This window comes from Paralichthys olivaceus, chromosome 2 (genome assembly GCF_024713975.1).
Source record: "Paralichthys olivaceus isolate ysfri-2021 chromosome 2, ASM2471397v2, whole genome shotgun sequence".
Classification (NCBI taxonomy): domain Eukaryota; kingdom Metazoa; phylum Chordata; class Actinopteri; order Pleuronectiformes; family Paralichthyidae; genus Paralichthys; species Paralichthys olivaceus.
The window spans coordinates 4,959,437-4,972,317 of NC_091094.1; the positions used below are offsets into that span (position 1 = coordinate 4,959,437).

The 12,881-nt window shown below is 43.5% G+C and overlaps 2 protein-coding genes across 5 annotated transcripts in view; both read left to right on the plus strand.

The window, feature by feature from the left end:
- Positions 1-7,333, plus strand: part of chd5 (chromodomain helicase DNA binding protein 5) — a 40,096-nt gene extending 32,763 nt beyond the window's left edge. For 2 of the 3 annotated variants that reach the window (XM_069532226.1, XM_069532231.1), the window contains exons 38-40: positions 1,324-1,487; positions 2,556-2,712; positions 3,507-7,333. In XM_069532226.1, the coding sequence (XP_069388327.1) occupies positions 1,324-1,487; positions 2,556-2,712; positions 3,507-3,634 (449 nt within the window). In that variant the 3' untranslated portion in view covers positions 3,635-7,333. The remainder of the gene's footprint in view (positions 1-1,323; positions 1,488-2,555; positions 2,713-3,506) is intronic. The other variant, XM_069532241.1, reaches the window with a different exon arrangement.
- Positions 7,334-9,083: 1,750 nt separating this feature from the next.
- Positions 9,084-12,881, plus strand: part of arhgef10la (Rho guanine nucleotide exchange factor (GEF) 10-like a) — a 101,204-nt gene continuing 97,406 nt past the window's right edge. For both annotated transcript variants that reach the window (XM_069532244.1, XM_069532249.1), the window contains exon 1: positions 9,084-9,419. The gene's annotated coding sequence lies outside the window, so the exon portion shown is untranslated. The remainder of the gene's footprint in view (positions 9,420-12,881) is intronic.

Here is a 12,881-nt window from a genome sequence, read left to right on the forward strand (position 1 = left end):
CGTTGTGTGTCCCTCTCTCTGACATGTTGTGTGTCCCTCTCTCTGACATGTTGTGTGTCCCTCTCTCTGACATGTTGTGTGTTCCTCTGATGTGTTGTGTGTCCCTCTCTCTGACATGTTGTGTGTCCCTCTCTCTGACATGTTGTGTGTCCCTCTCTCTGACGTGTTGTGTGTCCCTCTCTCTGACGTGTTGTGTCCCTCTCTCTGATGTGTTGTGTGTTCCTCTCTCTGACGTGTTGTGTGTCCCTCTCTCTGACGTGTTGTGTGTCCCTCTCTCTGACGCGTTGTGTGTCCCTCTCTCTGATGCGTTGTGTGTCCCTCTCTCTGACATGTTGTGTGTCCCTCTCTCTGACATGTTGTGTGTTCCTCTGATGTGTTGTGTGTCCCTCTCTCTGACATGTTGTGTGTCCCTCTCTCTGACGTGTTGTGTGTTCCTCTCTCTGACGTGTTGTGTGTTCCTCTCTCTGACGTGTTGTGTGTCCCTCTCTCTGACATGTTGTGTGTCCCTCTCTCTGACGTGTTGTGTGTTCCTCTCTCTGACGTGTTGTGTGTCCCTCTCTCTGATGTGTTGTGTGTCCCTCTCTCTGATGTGTTGTGTGTCCCTCGCTCTGATGTGTTGTGTGTCCCTCGCTCTGATGTGTTGTGTGTTCCTCTCTCTGACATGTTGTGTGTCCCTCTCTCTGACGTGTTGTGTGTCCCTCTCTCTGACGTGTTGTGTCCCTCTCTCTGATGTGTTGTGTGTTCCTCTCTCTGACGCGTTGTGTGTCCCTCTCTCTGATGCGTTGTGTGTCCCTCTCTCTGACATGTTGTGTGTCCCTCTCTCTGACATGTTGTGTGTTCCTCTGATGTGTTGTGTGTCCCTCTCTCTGACATGTTGTGTGTCCCTCTCTCTGACGTGTTGTGTGTTCCTCTCTCTGACGTGTTGTGTGTTCCTCTCTCTGACGTGTTGTGTGTCCCTCTCTCTGATGCGTTGTGTGTCCCTCTCTCTGACGTGTTGTGTGTCCCTCTCTCTGATGCGTTGTGTGTTCCTCTCTCTGATGCGTTGTGTGTCCCTCTCTCTGACATGTTGTGTGTCCCTCTCTCTGATGCGTTGTGTGTCCCTCTCTCTGACATGTTGTGTGTTCCTCTCTCTGACATGTTGTGTGTTCCTCTCTCTGATGCGTTGTGTGTCCCTCTCTCTGACATGTTGTGTGTTCCTCTCTCTGACGTGTTGTGTGTTCCTCTCTCTGACGCGTTGTGTGTCCCTCTCTCTGACGCGTTGTGTGTCCCTCTCTCTGACATGTTGTGTGTCCCTCTCTCTGACGCGTTGTGTTGTGCTCTCAGTGCTGAACCAGCTGGAGGAACTTCTGAGCGACATGAAAGCAGATGTGACACGACTGCCCAACATGCTGTCCAGGATCCCACCGGTGTCGGCGCGCCTGCAGATGTCCGAGAGGAGCATCCTGAGCCGCCTCACCAGCCGAGGCAGCGAGCCTCCGCCGCAGCAGGTGAGATGAGGCATTGGTGGTCAGGGAGGGTCACGTGACTGTAAAGAACCAATCGTAAGTCATCTGTGGAGTCAAGTAGGAGCCACTCTTCCCTCTCAAGCTGCAGTTGGTATGATTTGAAAAACAGAGGTGAGATAGAGCCGCAAGATCTTGTCCCTCGCCGACAGACATTCACATGTAGAACCTGTTTATAGAGATTATAAGTAACCAGAGAAAACTACATGGACGTCTGGTTATTTCACATGTTCAGCAACTTTGCAAACATTGCAGTTGCTGAACATGTAACAAGTATAATTGAAAACAAGCTAATGTTGCCTGTATCATCAGGAAATCTGCTGCCGGTCGGGGTAATCACTGTAAAGCTTGTGGCTAACTCTTGCTATGTAGTAAACAACAATAGCAACACTTACATACGGGCCAGAGGAGCCTCTGGGTAATTTAGTTTTCATAGTAACACAGTTTCTGCAAATTACGACAAAAACGTCAGTTTTGTAAACGTTCCCCTCCGCACCTTTAATGGTTTGTACTTGCTGAGGAAACTGAAAGTGTGTGAAAGAACTTGGTTAAATTAAATGGCTACGGTCTGAAAACCTTGAAGTGTTTCTGTAGTCACGACTCAGCACCCACATTATTCCTTCAGAGGGAACCTGTGGAGACTCACCATCCCCCATGGAAAACCATCCCCAGGTGCAAAGTCAAGAAAAGTAGTTGTTTACTTCCACCACATTTCTGTCCCAGAGGATTTTACAGAGACTCTTCTGTCTCATTACTTTCACGTCTCCTGCACCTGTTCTCCAGAACAGTGCTTTGTTTTCACTTATACAACAGGTTATATATTCATCATGTGTCCTGACTGTGCTTCTTTGGTTGCTATGCTCAGCTCTTGTCGTAACCAGGGAAACGGTTGCTGATCCCACTCAGTGTCCTTGGTTTTCTTCTCCAGGGAGTAAATGTATCTGAAAGAGCGACTCAGACAATATTTAGAAGTACTACTACCTGCCGGATACCTGTTTGTATGATCATCGTATCTTGTGAAGCTCACAGGATAACTTCATGTATGCTCCTCAGCCTTTCAGCCAGGGTGCGTTCGGCTGCTCTCAGATGTACGGCAGCAGCTTCGGCGGCGGCTTCCGAGGCCCGGGTGGACAGCCCCTGGTGAACTACAGTCAGATGCCTCTGGGACCCTACGTCAGCGGTAAGGATCAACATCTGCAGTGGATAACAGGTGACTTGAAACAAGTGGGAGAGGGAGGAAGTTCTGATATTTAACTGTAATTTAGTTTTCAATTCAATGTCAATGGTGTGCCAGTTTATGTTGAGGAACGTTTCCCTGTTTATTTATTGAGATGGTTGCTTAATTGGATCAATGTGAAGTACAGTAGAAATGAAATGCAATATATACACTAACTCAGAAAGGCATGGACAGATCTCTTGGTGGGATTAATACCTGGGCATGATTCTCCAGATAATTAACTTTTAGAGCTGACTGGTCAAAGGTTAAGTCCAAGGTCAACTGAAATATGGTAAAAAAAAACAAATTATCCAAGAGATCTGTGTGAATATTTGGACTAGAGAGGCAATCCAGAGCTTAGATTTAAATATTTCTATATATAATCTTCTGACAAAGACTCAGAGAATGACATGAAGCATACATCAAAAATATAGATATGACTTAAAACATATTTAAATCCAAAATAATAATTCATAATCACTTTTTGCAACCAATAAGATTAGAGACAAGGTCATCAGTTTGTCTAGATCAGATGAAATGGAATTATTACATTAAACAAAAGTTTCCTGATTGAGGTATAAACAGTGTGTTTGTGTTTACAGACCAATGTCCTGATTCTGTTTACGCTCACTTTCAGTTTTTAACTTTAATAAATGTAATAAATGGCTGAATTTACTTCGTTCTTTCTGTTTGTTAGTCACTTAATCAAACTTTTCTACGCTGAGAAACACAGAGAATGATTCCACTGCAACGAACGACGAACCTTTTCAATCTCTTCTCCTCTTCAGTGTCCTCCAACGGTCCCCCACCCCCCACAAGCCATCTGGACAAGAAGTCACTTGACTCCTTGAGAGACGTGGTCACACCGGACCTCAAGTCAGGCAAACCCAGTGATGTCATCTGCATCGAGGACTAGACGAGCGCCGTAACTCTGACCCGAGGGCAGAAAACTCCCAGAGCTGGAATCTGCACGGACGACAGCCGCCCATCTCCTCTGCTTCATCGTCCTCATTCTCCTGCTCCTTCAAATCAAACATCAAGCTCTCTGCTGTCTACGGATGAGGCGATTAACTTTTTAATGCAGATGTATCTATCTTATAACAATTGCACTTTTACCTTTTGAGGATCGTATTCAAGTATTTCAGTAGAGGGGAGGATGAGGAGGGAGGAAGGAGCAGTTTTCCTGACGGAGGATCTTTTTTTTCCCACTACGAGGCGGAACTGATTTCTGATGCTCTTGATTGGGGCTCAATCTAATCTCGGAATGTGTGTTTAATTTGTGCCAGCCTCGACTGTTTGATTCCGCGTGCGCACTGCTGCTTTTATCCACCCACCCACTCATCGTACACTGTGACTGTGCCCCACTGGAGCTTCTCCTCTGTGAAGACGAGCGTTGTCAAGGACGTCTTCAATCATAGTTTGATAAGAGATTGTTTTTATCGAGGGCCGATATCATTACTTTAAATGAATATGTGCTTTTGTCATTCATGTAGTAACCAGTGGATACAGTATTGATTTGAATGCATCAGAAGCTATTATCATGTATGCAGTAGCTGGACACAGTCTGTCTGAATCCTCGTAAGACTGCCACCCGCTGGTAACTTGCAGTTACACTCGACTGCAGTACCTGTGAGGGTTTGGCCTCTTGTACTGTATATACTCAGAGACTGCTGTTTATTTTACCTCACATAGGTCTAATCATAGTAACAGACGTGTACAATACATGGATGAAATCAGACGCCGGGCTTGGAAACACGTATGAAGGTCGGGCAGAGCAGAAGAAACGATTTTTAAAGCATTTCAGAGATGACTTAGTATTTCTGTGTATGGTACGATATTTGTGATTCTTTCTATATTTGAATGTTAGTAGTGGCGGTAGAGCTTAACCCTGGAGGCCGGTGGGGCTGCACCAGGGGCGGGATTATGATGATACGGAGACAGACACAAATCCTCAAAAGGGCTTTTGTTTTTTTTCTTATACCCCGACACGAGGTAAAACACGGTGTCTTTAAATAAATTGGATATGTGCCCTTCAAGAAATGGACGGTTGTGACAGAGAGAGATGGAAAACTACTTATAAACATAATAAAATTATGGTTTACATGGGGTTTCTATGATTATATATTATGATATTAAATTAACTCTACACGTACAGTGCATGGGTGGTAGTTTTCCTACACTCTCTCTCTCTCATATATTAGTTGGTTCAGTCTCCAAACTGAACTAAACGCTGAGATATTCAATGTTTCATGAATTGGAATTTCTGTGAGACGACTGTGCTCATATGAAATAATTAATAATTGATAATCCAACATGATCTCATTGTGAATATTTATAACGTGAGCTTACTTTGGAAAGAAAGTTCTCTGAAATGGGGATGTTGGACATGTTGGGCCATTTTTGAGTTTGGATGTTTGAATCGGTTTGAATGAGCTTCGAGGGGATATTAGGGTCACGTTTAAGTAAAAGACATTCAGAGATATGAGGAATAAAGTTGAAAACACTACCAGAATAAAGTTGTAATTTTGTGATAAAACATTAAGAAGCAACAAGGATCAAAATCTTCAAACAATCTCACTGTGAAACCTCTTTGATTAACATGCAGATGTATTCAGGTTTAACCCTGCAGACCATTACCAGTACTCCTGATGTCGAATGTAGAGCTGATGTGCCAAAACATGACATGTTGGGTTTTATGTGAGACTTGACAAGAAGCTCCACATTCCTCATCTTCTGATATGTCCTTTGTAAAATGACACGTGTCCTAAATTACAATTCTTAATTCTTGCAAAATTTCAATTTTTTCCTGAACTCTCAGAACGTGTTTATTCAACGTGGCCCTAATACTCCACCGTCCTCATAGTGCCTGCAGGATGCTTTTATTTTATTTATTTATATATATCGTTGTCTTACAGTAAAACGTGGTGGGATCCTGTTCTGCCTTCTGAAAAAGTGCAGGGGACATGTCCCCTGGGCCCCCCCCCCCCCCTCCTCTGTGAATTACACCCCTGGACTGCACTATAAACAAAAACACATCTGGTCCACATCCACATCCAGGGTCAAACCCAGAGTTCCGAGTGGAGAGCGACTTTTTATTTCTCTCTTACATCCCAGGGACTTTCCCCAGTTCCCTCCCGCTGATAAAACTGAATAAGAACTTCAATCCTTGAGGTGCGATGGAACATTAACTTTTGAATTGTTGCACAACAAGCTTTAGTTTGCTTCTCTTTATGTGAACTTAGATGTATTTGGTGCCATTAAAGAAGAGGATCCAGTATAGTTAGTTCCTCGATGCAGAGGTGAAGACTGAAACTGTTATTGTCGCAGTCTGAACCTACATTTGAAGGAATATTGTCTTTATATATCAGCTTTTAAGGACCAGTGTTGCACAACATTAACTCTTAGGTGAAGTCTCCACTTTTACAGTTTCCTCAGTTATGTGTTTTGTTCTTTGCTTTACCTGCTGTGACGGCACATCAGCCCCGTTTATCCACTTATCCCGTCCATTCCATCTGTTCTTCTCACGCCCTAAAGTGACTGTCCACTATGTAAAGCAATCTTCTATAAATCCAAGACCATTTATTTTCTACAAAGGCTCAAATATTTGGTCACAAAGTGAAAATTCCTCTCTCGACATCGACACATTTTCTTTTTCCAAGACCGGTGGCATCGCCAATTGTGACATTGCCGCAGCACTTATTTGACATTAGGAATGTTGGGATGACAACTGTGATTGGACTCATCTAAACTGAAGAGGAAGTGTTGCACAGAGGCGGCGAGCGTATTTTCTTATTCTCCTCTTCGACAATTTGGATGATTGTCCTGAGGTGCTCTCATCTTTTTCACTTAACTCTGATTGTGACTGCCGCCTCTTTGACCCTCAGATCCCCGACTAAAACTCGACCAGAATCATTTTGAAAAGTGCATCATATCGGTTTTCTGCGCTCTTCTTTGTCAGTGTTAATCAGTGCTGTTTTGTTTCCCCGAATACTCGACCATGACATGTATTAGGTTGCTTGACAGATACAACCTCAGAAACATGTAAATACTTGAAAGATTTTTTTCAGAGATAAGTCCGTCTCCTATAGATTTACGTATCAAACTGGAAAAAAGAAAAAAGATGAATGTCTGCTGGATGGTGTTTGCCACAGAACTGCAGTGTGCGCCGTGTGTGCTCATCAGTCAAAATCTTGTCTTTTCCCTCTGGAGTGACGACCACGAGACGACATCAAAAACATACTGCAATGAAATGCAATCAAACTGAAGTCAGTATGAATGTAACGTCTGTTAGAAAACAAGGCTTCAGTCTAATATTATAAATATGTTAACAATGTATGTACATGCTTATTAACATGGCTTCTAAAGCTACCAAAAGACCCTGATAAAAGGCACCTTTGTTGCAGCGAATGCACAGCATGTGAAGCGTTTGACATGACGGTTCACTTTGAGGAGGCGGTAGTGTATCTAGCATTTACAGACAATGAGCTCCGAGCAGTGTTATGGTTCTGATATTTGTTCTGTATAGCAAATGAATGAAAAAAAAAGTGAATTGTCATCTTTTTATTTGTATTCTGTGTATTTGTTCAATGTGTTTTAATAAATCTTCTGGACAACAGTGACAACAGTCTTTTTTTTCTCTCCCCCTGGCAGACTAATTAAATGTGCATGTGGGTAATTGAGCTTGAGTCGAGGAGGAATTGGGATTTAAATCTGTACTTGACCTCCAACGTTACCTCGTGTTCGTTGTGCAGCGACTCCTGCACAAGCTGCTTGAGCCTGCAGCACTGTAAATGTGATTAGAGGCAGAAATAGAAACACTGCTGTAGGTAGTGTGAGGTCAAAAATAGCAGAGAGACGCCTTGGTGGTCACAGAATAGTCTAGAGAAAAAAGACAAAAATCTATCAAATCTGGATAAAATATCTATAAAATATATATATTGTATAATATAAAGCATGTAATTAAAATGCATTGTAGCTCAAATGCTTCTATAATGACAATTAAGCTGTTTTCAGACATAAATTATGGAAAATGGCCCAAAAAATTGGGTCAAGATATTTTCCAGAGTTTGTCTTTCGCATTATGAAGAATGCAGCAAGAGATGGTTCAGGTCAGATGTGTTCACGACATCAGGAACATTTCTGGATTATTGAGGAGAGGGCTGGAGTCTGGGCAGGCAGGAAGTGAGGTGACAAATTCTGCATCGACACAACTCTCAAATCTAGTTTCATTATCGTCTTCGTTGGTGTCTTCTAGGGCATCTGTTTTCCATCCTGACATATTTGTATGAATTTAGTTCTTTCAGTTTTGCATTTGTCCAGAGCAACTCACTCGGACATTTTTCACATTCCACAGAACATTTCAGGAACATTACATATAATATATAATGTAAAAATATATCACAGATGATCCATTTTGTTGTATTTTATTTGTGTTTATAGTTTCAATACAATAAGTTCATTTTAATACTTGTAGTCTCCCGGTGAAGTAAGATTTTAAATACAAGGTTTGTATCATCCTATCAATAGAATGTAGATAAATAAACAAAAGAACATATCAATGTGTGACTTAATGGATATACACTGATACAATCTCATTATCTGTGTGTTGTATATTAACATTTTAAGTGACTTCCTTTATTGTGAAAGAACTTCCTGCTTTAATGATAATAAATAAATTAAAAAAGAAGCAACTTTACTACTGAAAATTGTGTATTATTCAAATTGTATTAATTCTTAATTGTCTTTAATCAAGTCAAGTCTATGCATAAGGAACTTTTAAAACAGACAGAGTTGCCAAGAATCTTATATAATAAAATCATGAAGAGAAGTACAATACTAAAACAAAATAAAATATAAATAAAAGGCTAAAATCGATTGCGTCAATTAATTTGCTATTTATAATATTTTTTAATTCACATTTTCCAATTGTTATTGTTGTTAGGTCAAGGTATAAAGTATATTTTTGATTTATAAAAATCCTTTTAAATAAAAACATGTAGAGAAGAATATTTAAAAAAATATGTGAATAAAAGGCTAACATCCATTGCTTTGCTAAGTCTCCCCAGCCTTTTTTAAAAAGCTCAAATAAATAAAATGTAATAATGATTTGAATTCAGTGACTAATGACCACACACCTGCAGTCTGATGCGGAAGTGCTGCGAGGCGGCATCGCCCCTAATTCCCTTTGCCCCGCCCTCTTCTTCTCAACCGCTCCTCTGATTGGCGCTGATGCCCCCATGCGGGCTTCCCATTGGCCGAACGCGTCAGTCTGTCGCTCCGCCATTGGCCGGTTGTGTGTGAGAGCCGTCGCCCTGCTCTGCGCCGCTGCCTGGACAGAAGGAGAGAGGGAGGAGGGACACAGCAGAGAAAGAAAGGACAGAGAGAGGCTGAGGAAGAGGGGGGGGGGAAGAGAAGAAGGAAGAGAAGGAAGCCGTCTGATGAAAAGAGAGAGGGAAGAAGAGAACGAGAGAGAGAGAGAGAGAGGGAGGGAGCAGTGTCCTCATCCTCAGCTGCGCGTGCTCCACGGTGCAGGGGAGAAGTTGTGGGAAAGTAAACAGCTCCGGAGGTCTGACGTAAAGATGAGTGAGCTGCACCCGGCGCACTGCTAGAGAGCCGGGGGGTTTATGGGAGGCTGCGGGGATTGAAGGGTCACCCGGGAGGGTCTGCAGCTTCTTGGAGGACACACTACCCAGGACAAGGAGGTGAGATGCATTCTATGTGTCCTTCTTCTCCTGCAGACACCTTCCCTATCTCCTTGTCTCTACTCTGCCCCCCCCCCTTCCACTCAGCATGGTCAGCATGTTACAGAGACAGCAGCTTTGTGCAGTAGGTGTGTGTGTGTGTGTGTGTGTGTGTGTGTGGAGTTTTGGGGTGTGGGGGGGGTGTTTTCTGTTTGCCTCTCTACCCCTCAGTGACACCACAGGGCCGGCGGAGGAGGTGGAGCAGCAGCAGAGGAGAGGAGAGGAGGATGGGGATGGCAGATCGGCAGAGTCCACACCATCATGGGCGATTAAACCGGCCCCACAGAGCGGCAGGGCCTTGTTATGATAGCTCCTAGTTCCTGAGACCAGGGAGCACGAGTGAGAGATTTGCCGGCTCATCCCAGACCCACACCTCTGGCCGGGCTGTTTTTCAGCAGTGCTGCACTTCACCTCCTCCAAAAGCCTCCGGGCCGTAAAAAGAGGCTCCCTGGTCTTAACCATTCCAGTTGGACGGTCGCTTCCCGCACTACAATGGCCCCTCCCAGGATGGATTTCACGCTGCTGTTATGCTGAGGAGAATAGAGAGGGGGAGACAAGGGAGTAGAGGCATGGAGAGGGGGGAGCAAAGGGACCTCTGACCATGTTGCTAATTTGCATTTGGAGCTGGAGCACTGTTTGTGCCTCACTTGCCGGAAGTCTAAGAGCCTGTCCTCCTTAGAAACTCCATGGACTCACTGTATCTGGCTTTTTTCCCCCCCCCTCCTTGGTCCCATTCCACCACTTCCCAAAGACATTAACAATCCATGCATGCATGGCCTGGAGCTACCACACAGACTTCTCTATCAATGGGAACCCTCTGCCTTTTGCCACTCATTCAACCATTTCACACTCACACAATCATATGTACACATGCAAGGACCTTGGTTTTCAAGGGAGTCACTTGATAGTGATGACTCACCTGTCAGAAGTTTGCTGCCGTGCTGTGACATCCCCTGGGAATGTCAGGTAATTGACCATGAGAAGGAATTTGGGAGCATTTCCGAGTTCTGTTGCACTTTGATGTTGCACTTGCAGCACGTTGCCCAAACACGACCTGACTTATATTCTGCGAGCTCTGCTGACAGCACACTAGTTTTTGAAGAATGACACAGATTCCTCCCCTGATATCTGGAGCCTGAGTTTAAAGCACTTTGAGTTTAATTGGGCCTTAAAGTTTAGGCTACGCTCACACCGCCATGATTTAGTTTTAAGATGCATCACTGAGATGAAGTGTTGATTTGTTGTGAGCAGAATTTACACGTCACGTCCTGTCTCCTCCCAGGCTCCGCCCATCCATCGCCTGCATTTTCCTGTTGTTTTGAATGAGTGTGACTCAGACTCCTGCTGTGTTCGTCAGATGTGACAGGCAAAGTGCAGAACATGTCCGGATAATAGTGATCTGGAAATAACCCAGTTCATGTCTGACAACATTTTCAGAGTGTAATGACAGCACAGGCCAAAAACCTAATTGTCAGCAGCTGTGACAGCGTTGTTTTGAGTCCGTGTGTGTCGTCATAGCAGAGTGTAGTCCTGGAAACGCTGGCTATTGTGAGAACTATCACAGAAGTTGTGAGGACTCTGTGGACAGATTTTTATCACAACCATGTTATATGGAGTCATGAAACTTTACAGGTGTGCCAAGTCTGACAGTGGGTGTGATCCCAGCCATGTGCAGTGGGTACTTATGTAATAGTCTCAGAAGTCTGCGTCATTTTAGCTGTACCTTATATGTCCCTCTGTGGTCCCAGGTGCAGTTACTGTAGTAACTCTGGTGTTGTAAGATCAGGCCAGAACCAACTTCTGGAGCTTTCACTTGGAACAATGAAAAGATTTCACACTTAGGTCGTAGACTTTACTGTCTTCCACAAAGTGGATTTAAAAGGCACAGAAGCTCAGTAAGTTTTTGCAGCTTTATCGTCATTTACTAAAAAGAATTGGCAGGAAAAAGCTAAAACGTGGTATATATCATAAAGGGGACGTTTTTTCCCCATAAAGGTGAGTTCATGTCATGAGGATTTCTCACCTTGTGAAAACAGCTGCATGGCTCTGGACAAGCTGTGCCAAGTCTGGGCAAATAATCATGTGACTACTCAGCTATGAACCTGGAAGTGTGAAGTTTGAAAGGCATTAGCATGAATTATGCAGGGATTCTGTAACTGTTGGTTGTACAGAGGCAGCAGTGTTCCCACTCAGACAAAATCAAGACAAAAACTGATTTCTTAGTGGCTACGTGCTAAATGCCTGTTTGTATGACTGTTCAGACATGGGCTACTTTAACATGTGAGACTTCAGGGGTTATTATTTGTGACTGACATGTCCTTGTTGAGTGTTAGTCTCACTAATTCCAAAAAAGCCTGCATTCAGATTTGACCGTGTTCTGATTCTGTGAAGGGCTCTGATGTTTCTCTTGCTGACTGTGGCAGTAAGAGGCACTAAGATATTTTAAGTACCCTTAGTGCCTTTTTAAGCTGTTTCACAACCACTGCTGAGTCAGCAAAGTCAATTACCCAAAACTATAGCAACGTACATCCGATTGTTTTCGCATAAAATACACCTGTCCCTTTCACCTGTCTTCAACTCATGTCTCGTCTTTCACCCGTCATTGCCTCACGGTTGTCCCTCCGTGCCCTCCCTGCAACTCTCTTGTGTCATCCCCAGGGATGCAGGCCTCTCAGTTTGCACTGAAAAAAGTGTAGGACCCTTTGTCTTTGGAATTTGACCCACACTAGGAACTGAAAGTCAGGACCTGGAGCTTGGTTTTGACCGTTCCTCTTTTTGTCTGTGGGTAGTGAGTCCACAGTTGCGGCGCTACACTGCTGACACCGATATCTTGTTCACAGGACAAGACAGGACTATCGACCTGAGATATAAGAGATGAGTTTAAGGTTTGATACATATGTTGTTTCATATTTTAATGATAATAAGGAAGCAGCGAGATGTCCTGATGCTCCCTAATATAAAAGTGAGATGAAGACGGGAAGAGACTTCAGAAACACAGACCCTAAGAAAGTTATTGAATTGAATAGTTTGCAGGGAGCAACAGCCCAGTCAAGCCTCTGGAGACGGAACTCTAGAATATTCCTCCGCTGAGGCCTAATAATCCAGCACACGGTCATCTAGTTTTTACTGTAGAAGTATAGAGGAAGTGGTTTGACAACCTAAATGATTCATTTTCCAATAAAAACGAAAGTAGGGGAAGAAAATCTTGGCTCTTCCCAAGTTTACTGGAAATCAGTCTAACAGTTTTTCCTGTACTTCTGTGAGCAAATAAACAAGCAGACACCGGTGACCCTCTCAGTGGAGGTAATAATGGTCTGTGTGTTAATGGATTTAATATCTTTAATGAGCCAAATTCTGTAAAAATGTGTGCCAGCATTATCCAGATAAACGGGTAAACTGGACATAGATTTATGTGATGATTTC